The sequence below is a fragment of the Labeo rohita genome, chromosome 11 (assembly GCF_022985175.1).
Source record: "Labeo rohita strain BAU-BD-2019 chromosome 11, IGBB_LRoh.1.0, whole genome shotgun sequence".
NCBI classification, from domain to species: Eukaryota; Metazoa; Chordata; class Actinopteri; order Cypriniformes; family Cyprinidae; genus Labeo; species Labeo rohita.
Genome location: NC_066879.1, coordinates 13,587,093 through 13,605,335, shown reverse-complemented (window position 1 = coordinate 13,605,335; position 18,243 = coordinate 13,587,093). Strand labels below are relative to the sequence as shown.

Below are 18,243 nucleotides of genomic sequence, written 5' to 3'. Positions count from 1 at the left end.
ACATTCAAAATATTCACAAAAATTATTATAGTAAAAATATAATACATTACAAACTAAAACATAAAATCTGTAGTCGAATTTAAAAATAATAATAATAAAATGACAAAAACACAAAACAAAATTGCTAAAACGAGCTAAAATTAAAATAAAAAAATTAAACATTAAATTAAAAACATAATAAACATAATACAACATTAACAAAACAAAATCGCTAAAAATTTCACTAAAATCAAACCTGAAAACATAAAATTAAAAATATTCACAAAAACTATTATAGTAAAAACATAACACAACATTACAAACTAAAACATAAAATTTTATATAAATGTATTTAAAAATGAATACTAAAAATGACAAAAACAACAAAATTACGACAACTTTAACTAAAATAAAAATAAAAACAGAAAGCAAAAAAATAAAAACATATTTATTTATTTATATAGTCATTTTATTATCATTTTAAAAAATAATAATAAAATGACCGAAACACAAAACAAAATAAAAATAAAAATTTCTATAAAATTAAAATTAAAACTGAAAACATAAAAATAAAAACATTCTAAATATTCACAAAAACTATTATAGTAAAAACAAAATACAACATTACAAACTAAAATTTATATAAATGTATTTAAAAATGTATAATAAAAATGAAAAAACAACAAAATTACTAAAGCTTTAACTAAAATAATAATAAAATGACCAAAAACAACACAAAAAAAAAATTCACACACAATCAAAACAGAAAACACACACACACATATTTAATAGTATAAAAATGTTTTTTTTCCCCCCGAAATCAGCTCATTTAAGTCTGCATTTCAGTTTTTTACATTAAGTAAAATGTCTATATCAGTGCATTTCTTCTGTGTTGAGATGATTTGGACATCAACAATCATGTTAGTATTATTATTTCTGAATAGAAACACAGAATCACTCACTTTCTAGCGACCGATCTGGCCTCGGAGTCGGCATCGTGAACTCCTTTCTTAATGGTTTCCATCAGGACAGCGACATGCCTGAGGAGACGACAGAATAAAAACACTGTTAGAGTCCATTCAGCGGCTCTGCCAAACTCCACCACAGCAGAACATGAGCTGAGATCAATCAATCGGCTGAAACTCGATTCCCCATCCATTAACCAGGAAGTGCTGGCGAAGGCGAGGTGACATTGCCACGGCCAACATGTGCGGCTTCATCAAGGACGTCAGTCTGATTCTGAGCGTGTATGCGTTCATGAAGACCTGATTTCATCTCTGAGACCCTTTATGAGATGAGACACAGACACTAGATCCTCTCCGGAGGATTCGGACTGTCATTGTGTCATCAGGTTTCATAAACGAGGCAGGAAAGACAAGAGCAAAGCCACTATGAAACTGTGATTTGTCAAGATATTTAAAGAAATAGTTCACCCAAAAACCTTGACTCAAATGAATCACTGAATCATTTGGATGAACAGGTTTGTTTTGCTTTATTTTCTGATTAAATTTGTACTAAAATAACTAAACAACTAAATAAATAACTAAATAACTAAAACATAAATACAAATAAATATATGTATATAATATATACAATTTATTTTGATTTAAATAATAAAGTGTATAGACAGCAAAAAATAAAATGAATGAATAAATAAATAAATAAAATTACATAAAATTAAATTACATTAAATTACATTAAATTCAATTTAATTCAATTAAAAAAAGTAAAATAAAATAAGATAAAATAAAATAAATGAAACGGGTCCTAAATTTGACAAAGCCACTTCAATATCGGATCGGTTTTTCTAATATGAACGAAATAAGAAAAATTAAGTATATATGTCATATTTTAAAATATATATATATATATATATATATATAATAAAATGACCAAAACAAAGAAAAACAATTTCTAAAACTTTAGCTAAAACTAAAATAAAAACTGAAAACATAAATATAAATATAAAAACACTTAAAAAAAAAAAGAAAAAAAAACCCACAAAAACTATTATAGTAAAAATATAATATAACATTATAATGTAAAACATAAAATCGACAGTCATATTTAAAAAAAAAATACTAAAATGATAAAAACACAAGATAAAATAGCTAACATTTAAATGAAAATTGAAAATACAAAAATAAAAACATTCAAAATAATAATAATAATAATGACCAAAAACACAAAACAAAATTTCTTTAAGACAAAAAAAATCTTTAGCTAATATAAAAAAAAAAAAAATGAAATATAAAAATATATTTGAAAACAAAAATGTAAAAAAAAAAAAAAGGATTAAAAAACACAAAAATTAATAAAGCAAAAATATAATATAACATTACAATGTAAAACATAAAATCCATCGTCATATTTAAAAATAATAATAATGAAATGATAAAAACACAAAACATATTTCATATATACATATATAAAACAATATATTTATTTATACATAAAAATGCAATATATAAAATTCTATATATATCATTTAATAGTGAATAAATGAAACGAAAATAACACTGACTGCAATAACCATTTTTTTTTTCTCACGAAATCAGTTCACTTATGTCTGCATTTCAGCATTTTTTTTTACACTGAGGTGAATGTCTACATCAGTCCATTCCTTCTGTGTTGAGACAGTGAGTTATGCGAGTTATGACTTAAATGAATCACTGAATCATTTGAATGAACAGATTCAATAAGCAGAAACATCTGAATGAACTGATTCACTAAAATGGACTTTCGAACGTTAGTTGAGGACACTGCACGAGACAAGTGTGTATGAATTGCTAAGGTCACTTGGTTGTGTCAGTCTTAAACGCTTCAGTTGTCATTTGCAACCTGTAAATGACATGCGAGTGAGTAAATGATGAACTGTCCCTTTAATTCTCACCTCTCTAGAGAATTCGTCTGCCACTCTTGAAGCAGAAGATCTAAAAACTCATAACAGCGTCTGTAAGTCAAAGAAAACATTTTCTGTTAGGATCAGAGTGGATGTGTTTTTTGTGTGTGTGTGTGTGTGTGTGTGTGTTCTCACCGTCTGACGGCCACTGATTTAGATGTGCAGTTGCTGGTCATGATGGGAATCAGACGTGGGTAGTGAGTGTGCTGAAGAAAAAACAACACATATGACAAATATGATCAAATTAACTTTTTGGACATTTTAATAGCTTTTAGGTTTTTATATATATATATATATATACATATATAATTTATATTATTATTTATATTATATATTATTAAATATATTATTATATATTTACATTATTTATATTATTATTATTATATATTCATAATAAATATTTATTATATTAATATTATAAATAATGAAACTACATATACGTAACATTAACAGTATATTTTATTAACATAAATACATATACAAATATTAAAATATATGTAATATATATTATACACTACCACTACCAAAGTTTTGAACTGTAAGATTTGTAGTTTTTTAAAAAAGACTCTTCTGCTCACCGAGCCTGTGTTTATTTGATCCAAAGTACAGCAAAAACTGTCAAATTTTGAAATATTTTTACTATTTAATATAACTGCTTTCTATTTGAATATATTTTAAAATGCAATTTATTCCTATGATTTCAAAGCTACATTTTCAGCATCATTACTCCAGTCTTCAGTGTCACATGATCCTTCAGAAATCATTCTAATATTTTGATTTGCTGCTCAAAAAACATTTATTATTATTACGTTAAAAACAGCTGAGTAGAATTATTTCAGGTTTCTTTTATGAATAGAAAGTTCAGAACAGCATTTATCTGAAATAGAAATCTTTTGTAACATTATAAATGTCTTTATCATCACTTTTGATTAATTTCAAGCATCTTTGCTAAATTAAAAGTATTAATTTCTATCATTTATCACCAAAAGCTTTTTTAAATGCTGATCTTGGATCTTTCTATTCATCAAACGATCCTGAAAAAATGTACTCGACTGTTTTAAATATTGATAACAATAATCAAAAATGTTTCTTTAACAGTAAATCAGCATATTAGAATGATTTCTGAAGGATCATGTGACACTGAAGACAAGTAATGATGCTGAAAATTCAGCTGCGCATCACAGAAATAAATTAGATTTTAATAGATATTCAAATACAAAGCAGTTATTTTAAACAGTAAAAATATTTCACAATATTACAGCTTTTGCTGTATTTCAGATCAAATAAATGCAGGCTTGGTGAGCAGAAAAGACTTCTTTAAAAAAATCTTACTGTTCAAAAACTTTTGACTGGTAGTGTATAAATATAGTATTAATTACTGCACACACACAATATATTTATAAATACTATAAATAATATTGTTACATGTAGTTTTATTGTTTTTTATGTATATATGTATTAACAACTTAATACAAATATTCCATGTATAAATGCTGTTTAATCTATATTGACTGTTTACGCCGCAGACTCATTTAATTTAAAGTACAACTATTTTCGACAGCATCGGTTATGGAGAATAATTCAATAGGAAGCACTATGGGATGTTTGTAACTGCTGTGATGTTTATCAAACCCACAAAAGCCACAGTAAACACGTGCCGTGCAGGACGCCAGAAGAGACACAACTAACACGCAGATCAATCTTATTGATCATGTTTGCCGCTCTGAATCCAACATCAGGCCTGACTGCGCGACACACAGAACATCAGCAGCCCATTTCTGTGTGCGTGTGTGTGTGTGTAAACATACCCGTATAATGAGACGGATCGCCGCCATCCCGGACGTGGCCATAACTTTAGCGCTGTTGGGGACGAGGTTCAGTAACGTTGGCATGATGTTCTCGGCTCCGTGATCAAATTTATTGGCCAACACAGATGACAGGTGCCTGGAAGAGACACATCAGACATTATACAAATACACAACACTTACACTCCGTTCTAAAACCTACTGAGCTGCCTGTGTTTAATTATATGTTGATATATTTATATATAATATTTATTTTTTAATATATTTAATCGACACAAATTAACGCAATACTGACCGGCATCCAAAAAATATAAAATGACATTTGTATATAATATTTATATATTATATATTATACACTTAAAATGTTCACAATTAAATAAAATTAATATTTAATATTTATATACTGAGATATTTCTTTATATAATATTTTAAAATATTTTTAATTAACACTAAAATTCCATCCAATACTGAAACATAAAAATATTTTATATATATTTATAAATATATAATATTTTAAATATTTTTGATAAACACAAAACTCACACAATATTGAAAAAAAATCAATAATATTTAAAAAATATATTGACTTATTTATTTGTATAAAATATTTTAAAAAACATTTAAAATACAAATTGAAGTGCACTATTTTACTCAATATCTGTGCATATTCCAGCATCATGTCATTAACTTCGCATCATGTTAACTTAAATCAAGTTGTGCATTTTATATGAGGAGCTAAACTTGTAAACTAAATCAGTGGGGCTTTTTTTGGTTCCATTTCAGATGTTGCCTATGAAGGCAGTTGCCTATGGTTTGGAACGGAGCCCGTCGGTCTTACGAGAGAGTGTGTTTTCATGCACACTAAGTGCTTCACACTCTCGGCTCCATCATGAAGCGCAGCAGATCTTACAATGCTGGACTCCGTCCAATGTTTGAAACCAGACCACTTAAACTAATTGATTCTTTTCATTAAACTAAGTCTGTCAGCACCACTCAGCAGTCAGTCCATCTTCAACTAGAGCTGAACGGGATGATGGTTTATAACAGCGACTGTGTCAACCCAGAGAGATGTAGGTATATTCGAACACTTATCAGTGGTTTAGACTGCTTTACATTACAGAAAACAATCAATGGAGATGAAGTTTTTAGCCTAAAAACAAACATTTTACTCACCCGAGTGTGATACAGGCCTCGCGCACCACCTGCGAGCGCAGATCTTTGGCCGAGAGTTTGAACGGTCCCTCCAGCTGCCGTAACTGCTGCGAAAAGCCATCGTAGTCGCTCGCGCCGGCCAACAGCAGAGAACGAACCTTCTTCAGCTGCAAACCAACCAATCAATGAGTCAAAGGACACAATCAAATGACATGAACCTATAATACTGGATTGATGTGATAACGACCAGTTTGATCGTACTTAACAAAACAAACATGACCGGATGGACTTGCATCATGCTGAAAGCTCTAATTTGTATGGAAGCTTGATTCTGCCACAGGATAAAAAACTAAAAAAGGTTATTTATTTATACCTCACAATTCACAAAAATCAGAATTGCAAGAAAAAAGTAGAATTGTGAGATATAAAGTCAAAATTGTGAGATAAACTCAGAAATGAGATTTAAACTCAGAACTGATAAACTCAGAATTGAGAAATAAACTCAGAATAATGATATAAACTCATAAATGAGATAAACTCAGAATTGATAAACTCAGAACTGATCAACTCAGAATTGAGAGATATAAACTCAGAATTGTAAGATATAAACACAGAATTGATAAACTCAGAATTAATAAACTTAGAATTGATCAACTCAAAATTGTAAGATATAAACTCAGAACTGATAAACTGAGAATTGTGAAATATAAACTCAGAATTGTAAGATATAAACTCAGAATTGATCAACTCAGAATTGATTAACTTAGAATTGTGAGATAAATTCAGAATTGAGATATAAACTCAGAATTGTAAGATATAAACTCAGAATTGATAAACTCAGAATTGTAAGATATAAACACAGAATTGATAAACTCAGAATTAATAAACTCAAAATTGTAAGATATAAACTCAGAACTGTAAGATATAAACTCAGAATTGATCAACTCAGAACTGATTAACTTAGAATTGTGAGATAAATTCAGAATTGAGATATAAACTCAGAATCGTAAGATATAAACTCAGAATTGATAAACTCAGAATTCAGATATAAACTCAGAATTGATAAACTCAGAATTCAGATATAAACTCAGAATTGATAAACTCAGAATTGATAAACTCAGAATTGATAAACTCAGAATTGCGATTATAAACTCAGAATTGATAAACTCAGAATTCAGATATAAACTCAGAATTGATAAACTCAGAATTGTGATATAAACTCAGAATTGATAAACTCAGAATTGATAAACTCAGAATTCAGATATAAACTCAGAATTGATAAACTCAGAATTGATAAACTCAGAATTGCGATTATAAACTCAGAATTGTAAGATATAAACACAGAATTGATAAACTCAGAATTAACAGACTCAGAATTGATAGTTAGAACTGATAAACTCAGAATTGTAAGATATAAACTCAGAATTGATCATCTCAGAATTGATAAACTCAGAATTCAGATATAAACTCAGAATTGATAAACTCAGAATTCAGATATAAACTCAGAATTCAGATATAAACTCAGAATTGATAAACTCAGAATTGTAAGATATAAACTCAGAATTGATAAACTCAGAATTCAGATATAAACTCAGAATTGATAAACTCAGAATTGTGAGAAACTCAGAATTGTGATATAAAATCAGAATTGATAAACTCAGAATTGATAAACTCAGAATTGTGAGAAACTCAGAATTGTGATATAAACTCAGAATTGAGAAACTCAGAATTGTGATATAAACTCAGAATTGATAAACTCAGAATTGTAAGATATAAACACAGAATTGATAAACTCAGAATTAACAGACTCAGAATTGATAGTTAGAACTGATAAACTCAGAATTGTAAGATATAAACTCAGAATTGATCATCTCAGAATTGATAAACTCAGAATTCAGATATAAACTCAGAATTGATATAAACTCAGAATTGATAAACTCAGAATTGTGAGCTATAAACACAGCATTTAGATATAAACACAAATCTAAAATATAAACTCAGAATTGCAAGATATAAACTCAAAATTTTCAGATATTGAGATGTAAGCTTGCGCAAAAAAAAGGTAATTTGTGTCGATTGCAATACAGACTTTTTTCTTGTTCTTGCAATCTGACTTTTTACTCAGAAATGTGAGAAAAAAAAGTTCAAAGTGTGAGATAAAGTCACAACAACCTCATTTAGTTTGTCTCCCACGGCAGAAACAGAGTTTCATAATTTTACAATAATGACCAGTTGACATTACATTTTTTCTACTTAATAAACAAATGAATAAATGATGGACATTAAACACTAATTTGATTTTAAATGATTTGTTGATTATTTTGATATTTGAGAACGAGAGACATGAAACTAGCACAGCTATACATGAACTCCCTAAACAGTGAATAACAGCATGGTCATTATATATATATATATATAGAGAGAGAGTCATTATACACAAACATGTGACCACAGAATGATTCCATCGACCAATCACAATCAAGTTTTCCAGAGAGACGGGTAACAAACAGTCGTTTTATTCTGTTATAAATGTGAGATCACTCACTGCAGCCACTCGCTGTTCCCAATCGTGTTTTTCATCGGAGAGAATTTCTCGGATCTTGTTCATGGAGTCCTCAAGCTCTCGAGCTGAGTAAATCTGTGAGAAACAACAGTGTCATCAAACTCACTGAACACTGGCGCCTGTCCAGAGATCTCTAATGGAAAACCACTGAATCCAAACTGACACTCCACATTACAGATAGACGCGTCATTATTGGTGCGTTATTGATGATTCCTTGAGTTACTGACACACACGTGAATTCAGATGCAGTTTGAGGTCAGTAAGATGTTTAATGTTTTGACTTCTGCTCACCAAGGCTGCATTTATTTAATAAAAATACAGTAAAAATACAGAAATATTATTGCAATTCAAAGTAGCTGTTTCTATGTGAATATCTGTTAAAATGTAATTTATTTCTGTGATCAAAGCTCAATTTTAGCATCATTACTCCAGTCTTCAGAGTCACAGGATCCTTCAGAAATCATTCTAATATGTGACCCTGGACCACAAAAGCAGTCGTAAGTAGCATGTGTATATTTACAGCAATAGCCAACAATACATTGTATGGGTCAAAATTATCCATTGCTCTTTTATGCCGAAAAACATTAAATAGAATCTTTTAACAGTGTCTTTACTGTCACTTTGGACAATTGAATGTGTCCTTGACAAACAAAAGTATTCATTTATTTAAAGAAAAAAGTCTTGCTGAGCCCAAACATTGTTGGATATATTAGCGTTCACCTACAAATACTCACCTGTACGGCGGGAACATCTTCAAAGGCACGGATGAAGTCTTCTTCATCGACAGCACCGGCACCAGAGCTCTCTTTACCTGATGAGAAAAGAACAGGTTTTAGTATTTTATAAATACATTTATTTTAATAAATATTTTATAAATAATTTTTTAAATATTTTTAATTACTATTTCATTTTTATATGTATTTTTTCTATAGAAAATAATAACAAATATAAACAAAAAAAAAATCACATGAAATTATATATATATTATAATTATTTAAAATAAAAATAACATTATATTTAATTTATATATACACAATAAAAAATGTAAATATATACATATAAATATTACATATTACATATAACAAATTATATATATATATATATATATATATATATATATATACACTACCGTTCAAAAGTTTGGGGTCAGTACATTTTTATTGTTTCTTTTTTTTTTTTTTTTAGAAATTAATACTTTTATTCACCAAGGATGTATTAAGTTAATAATTAAAAGTTTATTAAAAGTTAATAATAAATAATTTACATTGTTATAAAATATTTATATTTTGAATAAACACTGTACTTTTTAAACTTGTTATTCATGAAAGAATCCTGAAAAAAAAAATTACAGGTTCCAAAAAATATTTGGCAGCACAACTGTTGATATTATCCAACATTGATCGTTCTAATAATAAATCCGCATATTACAATGATTTCTGAAGGATCATGTGAGTAACAGGAGTAACAGCTGATAAATCACAGGAATAAATTCTATTTTAAAGTATGTTAAAATAAAAAAAACATTATTTTATATTGTAAAAACATTTTGCAATATTACTGGTTTTTTTTTTTTTTTTTTAATCAAATAAATGCAGCCTTGATGAGCATAAGAGACTACTTTAAAGACTATTACAAGTCTTACTGACCCCAAACTTTTGAACGGTAGTGTGTATATATATATAATATTAAAAACATTGTACAATTTTTAAAATAAAATTAGCATTATATTTAACATTTAAATATATACATATTAATATTACATTTAACAAATTATATATAAAATGTAAATAAAACATTATACAATTTTTGCAATAAAAGTAACATTATATTTAATTTATATATATTTAATATATATATATTATATATATTTATTATATTTAATTTAAAAATACAATAAAAAATATAAATATATACATATAAATGTTACATATAACAAATTATATATATACATTATATATATACACATATATATATATATATATATATATATATAAATATTACACAATTTTTGTAATAAAAATAACATTATATTTAATTTATATATACACAATAAAAAATGTAAATATATACATATAAATATTACATATAACAAATTGTTTTTTAATATCTATTACAAACATTATACAATTTTTAAAATAAAAATAACATATTTAATTTATATATATACACACACAATAAAACATTTTAATATATATATTAAAAACATTATATGATTTTTTTATTTAAAATAACATTATATTTAATTTATATATATAAAAAATGTAAATATATACATATAAATATTACATATAACTTCTATATTTCACATATTTATATTACTATAATATTTTATATTTTAGATATAAGTTTTAATATTTTTAGGGGGGTTTAATTGAGTTTAATTGTAAAGATAGCCGCAGCTAACATGGCGTTACAATGCACCTCAGCGTTGAAATGTTTTTTACTTGTATTACAGAAACACTGGAACACTGAACTGGCCAATCAGAACACAAAAAGTGTTTTATAAAATCGCAAATTAACAAAGTCAAACTTCACCTGAGCTCTTGGTGCTGGACGCGGAGCTCGGCCTGCGCAGGGATCCCGTCCGCCGCACCGATGACGCTCCTTTAGAGGACGACGAGGAACGACCTCCATCCACCGAATCGTCATCATCGATGTTCTTATCTGAGAAAACACAGAGAAAACACTTCTTTAATGACAACATGCGATTTCAAACAATTTATATACCGTTACAGTTGTTATTAATATTTTAAATTTGATATATTGATAATTTAATTACATTTTTAAATCATTACACGCTTCTGAAGGATCATGTGACACTGTGTGTAATGGCTGATAAAAAATTCAGGTTTGCATCACAGAAATAAATTATATTTTAAAGTATATTAAAATAAAAACCATTATTTTATATTGTAATAACATTTTGCAATTTTACAGTTTTTTTTTCTGTATTTTTAAGCAAATAAATGCAGCCTTGATGAGCAGAAGAGATTTCTTACTGATCCCAAACTTTTGAGCGGCAGTGTATATATATATATATATATATAAGGTTTTATAAAATGCCGCATGTGTGTGAATCTGAAGGACGTCACCTCCTACACTCAGCAGCTCAGGGAAAAACCCCGGCAGAGCCGCTCACGTGGGGAAACCAGCACCAAAATCTGCCAGACCAGCGATCAATCGCCATGAATTATTTATATACACACACACACACACACTCCCCGACCTTATTCATCATGCATTAGTGTCAACACCTCTCTCCCACAATCCTTCACTGTGAACGGCCTCCTAACACACGCCAAACTACTCCAGAAACCTCCAGGGAAACAAACACACATTCATCCAGACGTCCAAACCACAAACACCTATTATTTAACAGGAAAAAACAGACCCAAACCCTCCTCTGAGCCTTAAAAACAACTTTGAACATAATTTATGATCATTCTTACAATCAAAATGAGGTTTCATGTCATTTCTGAAGACAAATTGTGTTTGCAAACACACATTTACACATATTCTTGTTTTTTCTGACCTCTAAACCTTCATAAACAATTAGCAGGAAGGTAAGAAGGTTTATTAAGTATTTTCCATTGAAAGTTTCCATAATGCATGTTGTGAATGAATTAAATAAATTAAATAATTTAATGACTTTAATCAAATAAATAAAATAATGTAGAAAAATGCTAATAATTTGCCGTTTTAATATAAAATATAACAACATAGTTTAAATATAAATAATAATAAAAACATAATTCATGATAATAATAATATAAATTGTAAAAAATAATATTAAAAACTATTTACATTTTAATATAAATACACATAAAATATAATTTAATATAAAATAAAAATACATCATTAATACTAATAAAAATGTTAGTAATTTTTGGTCCAATTTGATGTTAAATTAAAAAAAAAAATAACAAAAAGACAATTAAAACACCTTATTTAAAGTAAGAAAAAACATAAAAAAAATAAAAATAAAATAAAAAATAAATAATGAATCATTTTTGCTTACAAACACACTTTTGTTTAGTTTTAAATTAAAAAAAATATAACAACATATGGTTAAAGTATAAACAATAATAAACAATATATAATTCATACTAATAATTTGTAAATAATTTATTGGTCCAATTTTGCGTAAAATTAAAAATGACATTTAAAATAAATTAAAAAAGGCATAAAATAAAAATAGAGAAGTCAGGTCAAAAGGATGGAGACATAATAATACCAAATAATTTTTGCTTAGCAAAAAACATTTTAAACATCATTTAAAAAATACATTTTTAAAAAAAATAATGTAAAAATATCATTTTAAAATATTATTGAAATTTTAATATAAAATAAAAAATATATAGCATTAATACTATAAAAAATTAAGTAATTTTTGTAAATGCAAAATTTATAAGTAAAAATGTATGCTTTTTATTTTAAATAAGGTATTTTAATTCTGTCTTTTTTAATTAATTAATTTATTTATTTATTTTTAATTTTGCATCAAATTGGACCAGTTTTGATGCAAAATTAAATAATAAAAAGACAGAATTAAAATACCTTATTTAAAATTTGAAAAACATAAAAAAATTAAAAAATAGAGAAGACATGTGAAAAGGATGGAGGCAGTCTAATTATAATAATAATTAATCACACTTTTGTTGTTTTTACACAGAGAAAATGACATTTTCTGTCCTCTAACCATCACAAAGCATCTGTATATCTTAATGAATACATTATTTATGAGTCTATTAAGAATTTTCAAATTAAAGCTTCCACAACGCAGGTTGTAAGGACATAAATGAAGGCAAAACACACACACACACACACACACACACACGGTCTGCATGCAGCATTTAATCACAGCGATCAGATTTCAGGAAGACAGAGGCAGAGAGACAGACAGATGTGAGCCGCTATTACTCTTGAGACAGCATGCAAACAGAGACGCCGTTTGAGGAATAAAAGCGCCACTGATGCTCGTCCCCTCCTGACCTACAGATGCCTCGTCTCTGTCTCTGTCTCTGTCTGTCTGTCTGTCTCCGTCCCTCCGCTCATGCAGTGCTCAGACAGTGAATGCTTACAGGCGCAGATCCTCCGGCACACCAGCTTCCTCAACATATCGTCAGGCTTTCCCACGCTGCCTCATTCTGACACAGCCTCCAACGGCGGTGCGACCCCTCCCTGCCTCCGCGAACGTGTGTGTGTGTGTGTGTAAAAACCAGAGCATGCTGGGATGAGCTATTACTCATGAAGCTCCGCCCACATCACTGGGTGGAGGAGGGCAAGGGAGGAGCTTCACACACGGGCTGTGTTCACAAAACTGCTCACTACATGCATACTATTTTTCAGAATGTGTGTGAAACAGTATGCAGTATGTTTCAGTGTGCTGCACTGTTAACACACGACCTCACCTAATTATCTCATAATACAAATGTAACAATTAAAGTTATTAATTAAATAATTTAATAAAATAAATATATTTAAAAAATATATATATTAAAAATAAAAAATACATTTAAAATATTGTTTAATATAAAATACATATACTACTAATAAAATAAAATATATACAATTATTTAAAAAATAAGCAATAAATATAACATTTAAAAAGAAAATATTAAAATTAATTGAACATAAAATACATATAATACTAATAAAAACATTTATTTAAAATAATATTCCTGACCCAATTCTATAAAAAAGGGAAAAACAGAATCAAAATATCTAATTTAAAAATGACTTTCAAACTAAATAAGTTAGAAGGTGAGTCAAAAGGGTGGAGGTGGTCTAATTATAAACATAATTAAAAAGTATAATTAAAACATTTAAAATGAGAATAATAACAGTAGAATTGCATAGACATTTTTAGATTGTATCTAAAATAGTATGCAGTATGCATTGACAAATGTTTAAGTATGCTGCACTGTAGTCACATGACCTCATTTCACTGCATGTTTAATTCATTTAGTGGCATTTAGTGTCGTCTTATATCAAAAAAAGTTACAATGAAAATAAATAGCAACAAGTCCAGTGTTTTTTTAATATTTTAAAAAATATTTTATTATATTTATTTTCTTATATACAAAATAAAAACATATAAAGTATACAATTATATAGTTTTATATGATTTTATTTAGTATATAATATAAAATATAAATTTTATTTACAATTAATATATTTTAATGCACATAAAATAAGAATAAAAAAATGAAACTGTGCGTATATAAAAACAATAAATATTAATTAGGATAATAAATTTGGTGTAAAATGTCTTCTAAATAAACAAACAAATAAATAAATAAGATTAAAATATCTATTTATATCTAATTAAAATAAATATATTTTATATTTCATTAAAAAATAAATACAAAAAATAAAAACAACAATAAACGTTAAGTAGGACAATAAATTTGGTGTAAAATGTCTTCTAAACAAACAAATAAATAAATAAGATTAAAATATCTATTTATATCTAGTTACAATAAATATATTTTATATTTAATTAAAAAATAAATACAAAAACAAAAAAATAATAAACATTAAATAGGATAACAAATTTGGAGTAAAATGTCTTCTAAATAAACCAACAAATAAATAAGATTAAAAAATCTATATATCTAATTAAAATAAATATATTTTATATTTAATTAAAAAATAAATACAAAAAATAAAAATAATAAACATTAAATAGGATAATACATTTGGTGTAAAATGTCTTATAAATAATTAAACAAATAAATAAATAAGATTAAAATATCTATTTACATCTAATTAAAATAAATAATAAGTACAATTAAAATATTATTAATAATAATAATAATAAAAATGACAATGCATATTATATTTTTAGGATTGCAGTATGTAGTATGCAGTGATAAATGTTTTAGTGTGCTGGACTGTTGTCAAATGACCCAATCTCATTGCATGTTTAAGTGTCCAATTATCTCATAATAAAAAATTAACAACTAAATATATTGGAATCTAAAAATAAATCCATACATAAAACTACAACAGTAAAATATTTTTTAAAAGTTAACTAATTTTGTGTAATATGTCTCAAAATACAAGATTATATCTTTTTAAATTTAAAAAAAAAAAAAGTAAACATAAAATATGATAATCACTGAAAAAATACACGTTTGGATTGGCTGACGTGTCTCAGGAGGGCGGGGTTTGAGAGAGAAGGCGAGTCAAAAGGATGAAGGCAGTCTAATTAAACTATTATTAAGTAAGTATAATTGTAAAAAAGTAAATAATCATTATTAGCAGTAACAGTCTAAATATCTGAAATCATTTACATCAGCTTTGAAAGTCTAATCAAATAATGAGCATAAATGCACAACATTAAATTTAACTGATGACATCAGTCCTGGATTATTCATCACTTCAATCTGAGAGCAATGCATTGTGGGATAAACTGAATCAATGCACATTTACGGCACATTTTGGAAAATGCAATCATCTGGGTATCCAAAGTGAAGACAAAATTCACATGCAGTGTACACGGAGTACATACTGCACACTGCAGAAAGAGTAGTATAGCAGTGCACTATTCCAAAAAAAAAAAACAAAAAAGAAAAGAAAAGAAAACACACTCTGAACAAACACACACACACACACAGAGTCATCTAAACAGCTGACTGAACTACATAAAGCAAAGCATCCGCTCATGACTCACACGTTCATCATCGCTGACAAACACACCGTCACACACTGACACAACAAAATGAGCTTAACCAGCACTTAACACACAAGAACACTGCTGAACACTTGAAGGAGTCGAAACAGACCTCTATTGTGTGTTTCTGAGAGAATTCATCTTTTGTGTGTACGATAAAATCTACAAATCCTTCATATTTCATTTTCTTTTTCAAATACAAACACTACCAGTCAAAAGTTTTTGAACAGTAAGATTTCTCATGTTTTTTAAAGCCTCTTCTGCTCACCAAGTTAAATAGAAATAATTAAATAGAAAGCAGTTATTTTAAATTGTAAAACTATTTTACAATATTACTGCTTATGCTGTATTTTAGATCAAACAAATGCAGGCTTGGTGAGCAGAAGAGACGTCTTTAAAAATATTAAAAATCTCACTGTTCAAAAATGTTATATATGTATAATAAACATTACACATATTTAATATTTATATTTATAAAATATACTATTAATTATAGTACATATATGTAGTTTCATTATTTATAATATTAATATCAATGTATAAATGTTTTATATGAATATAAATATATAAGTATATACACTACCGTTCAAAAGCTTGGGGTCAGTAAGACTTGTAATAGTCTTTAAAGTAGTCTCTTATGCTCATCAAGGCTGCATTTATTTGATTAAAAATATAGAAAAAAAAACAGTAATATTGCAAAATGTTTTTACAATATAAAATAATGTTTTTTATTTTAACATACTTTAAAATAGAATTTATTCCTGTGATGAAAAGCTGAATTTTTATCAGCTGTTACACCAGTCTTAAGTGTCACATGATCCTTCAGAAATCATTCTAATATGCGGATTTATTATTAGAATGATCAATGTTGGATAATATCAACAGTTGTGCTGCCAAATATTTTTTGGAACCTGTGATTTTTTTTTCAGGATTCTTTCATGAATAACAAGTTTAAAAAGTACAGTGTTTATTCAAAATATAAATATTTTATAACAATGTAAATTATTTATTATTAACTTTTAATAAACTTTTAATTATTAACTTAATACATCCTTGGTGAATAAAAGTATTAATTTCTTAAAAAAACAAAAAAAAAACAAACAAACAATAAAAATGTACTGACCCCAAACTTTTGAACGGTAGTGTATAAAAATATATATATTATTTAAAAACATTAAAAGTGTAAGTCTAAATGCAGAATGCAAAAAAAACCCAGGAAAAAATTGCAAAAAATGTGATTATTTAAAAAAAAAAAAAAAAATTACATATTTTAATAATTTAAGAATAGTGTAATAAACATGATTTAGATAATTCAAGAAAAAATGGTCATGTTTCACCAGCAGGTGGCAGAACACTAAAACTAATGAGCTGGTAGTTTGTTTTACAAAACATACTCTTATTTTAGAAATTTCAAGTAATATTAAAGTCAGTTGTGAAATAGCAACATAATAAAACAACACATTAATAACACAAAGACTCTCAAAATAAGACTCTTGGTTGCTTTAAACTTTCATAACAAACATTATAGAACAAACACACAAATATGATCTGGTAAAAAAATCTAAATGACAAATTAACAACACACAAAGAGCAACAATATAAGTAAATGATCATCTCCACATGGGCTGATCAGACCGATAATCTCCTGATGCTGTGATTTAAGACCAAAAAAGTCTTAAAAACTGATCTAAAAGACGTCTTTCAGTGACAAATGATTTGTGAGATTATGATTTAGAAAATTGCCTGAAACCAGAGTACTAGTATTTGGGTTTAAACTAGATGGAAATATGCTGTTGCTGATCTGAGTGAATCTAATAATCCTCATTAAGACAGAATGAGAGGAATGTGAGCAACACACTGACTGATGGGAAGTTACGTAACCAAACATGAGCCCAATTTTCAATATATGCGGTGTAGTTCGCAGAAAACTGATCAAATGTGTCTAATAATAATCAGATGAAATCCATTAGACTCCTAAATGTTTGTGAGAATGGAATTTTCTTGAAAACTGGCTTCATTTTATTCAAACAAAATATAATAATATCTCTTTCATTTGATTTTAGGGTGAATCGTGACAGATTTTGCTACGTACATCATTTGGAGCGACCACTCATCATGTGGTGCGACCGATAATAAGAATAACTGTATTAAAATAAAAATAAAA

General features: G+C 27.2%; 1 protein-coding gene across 1 annotated transcript in view; it reads right to left on the bottom strand.

The window, feature by feature from the left end:
* LOC127172973 (CLIP-associating protein 1) overlaps window positions 1-18,243 on the bottom strand; it is a 77,159-nt gene that overhangs the window by 32,449 nt on the left and 26,467 nt on the right. The window contains exons 9-16 of the mRNA XM_051122544.1: window positions 10,937-11,065; window positions 9,136-9,212; window positions 8,384-8,476; window positions 5,860-6,005; window positions 4,690-4,825; window positions 3,017-3,087; window positions 2,873-2,932; window positions 942-1,019 (exon numbers count right to left, since the gene is read on the bottom strand). Of these exons, the coding sequence (XP_050978501.1) occupies window positions 942-1,019; window positions 2,873-2,932; window positions 3,017-3,087; window positions 4,690-4,825; window positions 5,860-6,005; window positions 8,384-8,476; window positions 9,136-9,212; window positions 10,937-11,065 (790 nt within the window). The remainder of the gene's footprint in view (window positions 1-941; window positions 1,020-2,872; window positions 2,933-3,016; window positions 3,088-4,689; window positions 4,826-5,859; window positions 6,006-8,383; window positions 8,477-9,135; window positions 9,213-10,936; window positions 11,066-18,243) is intronic.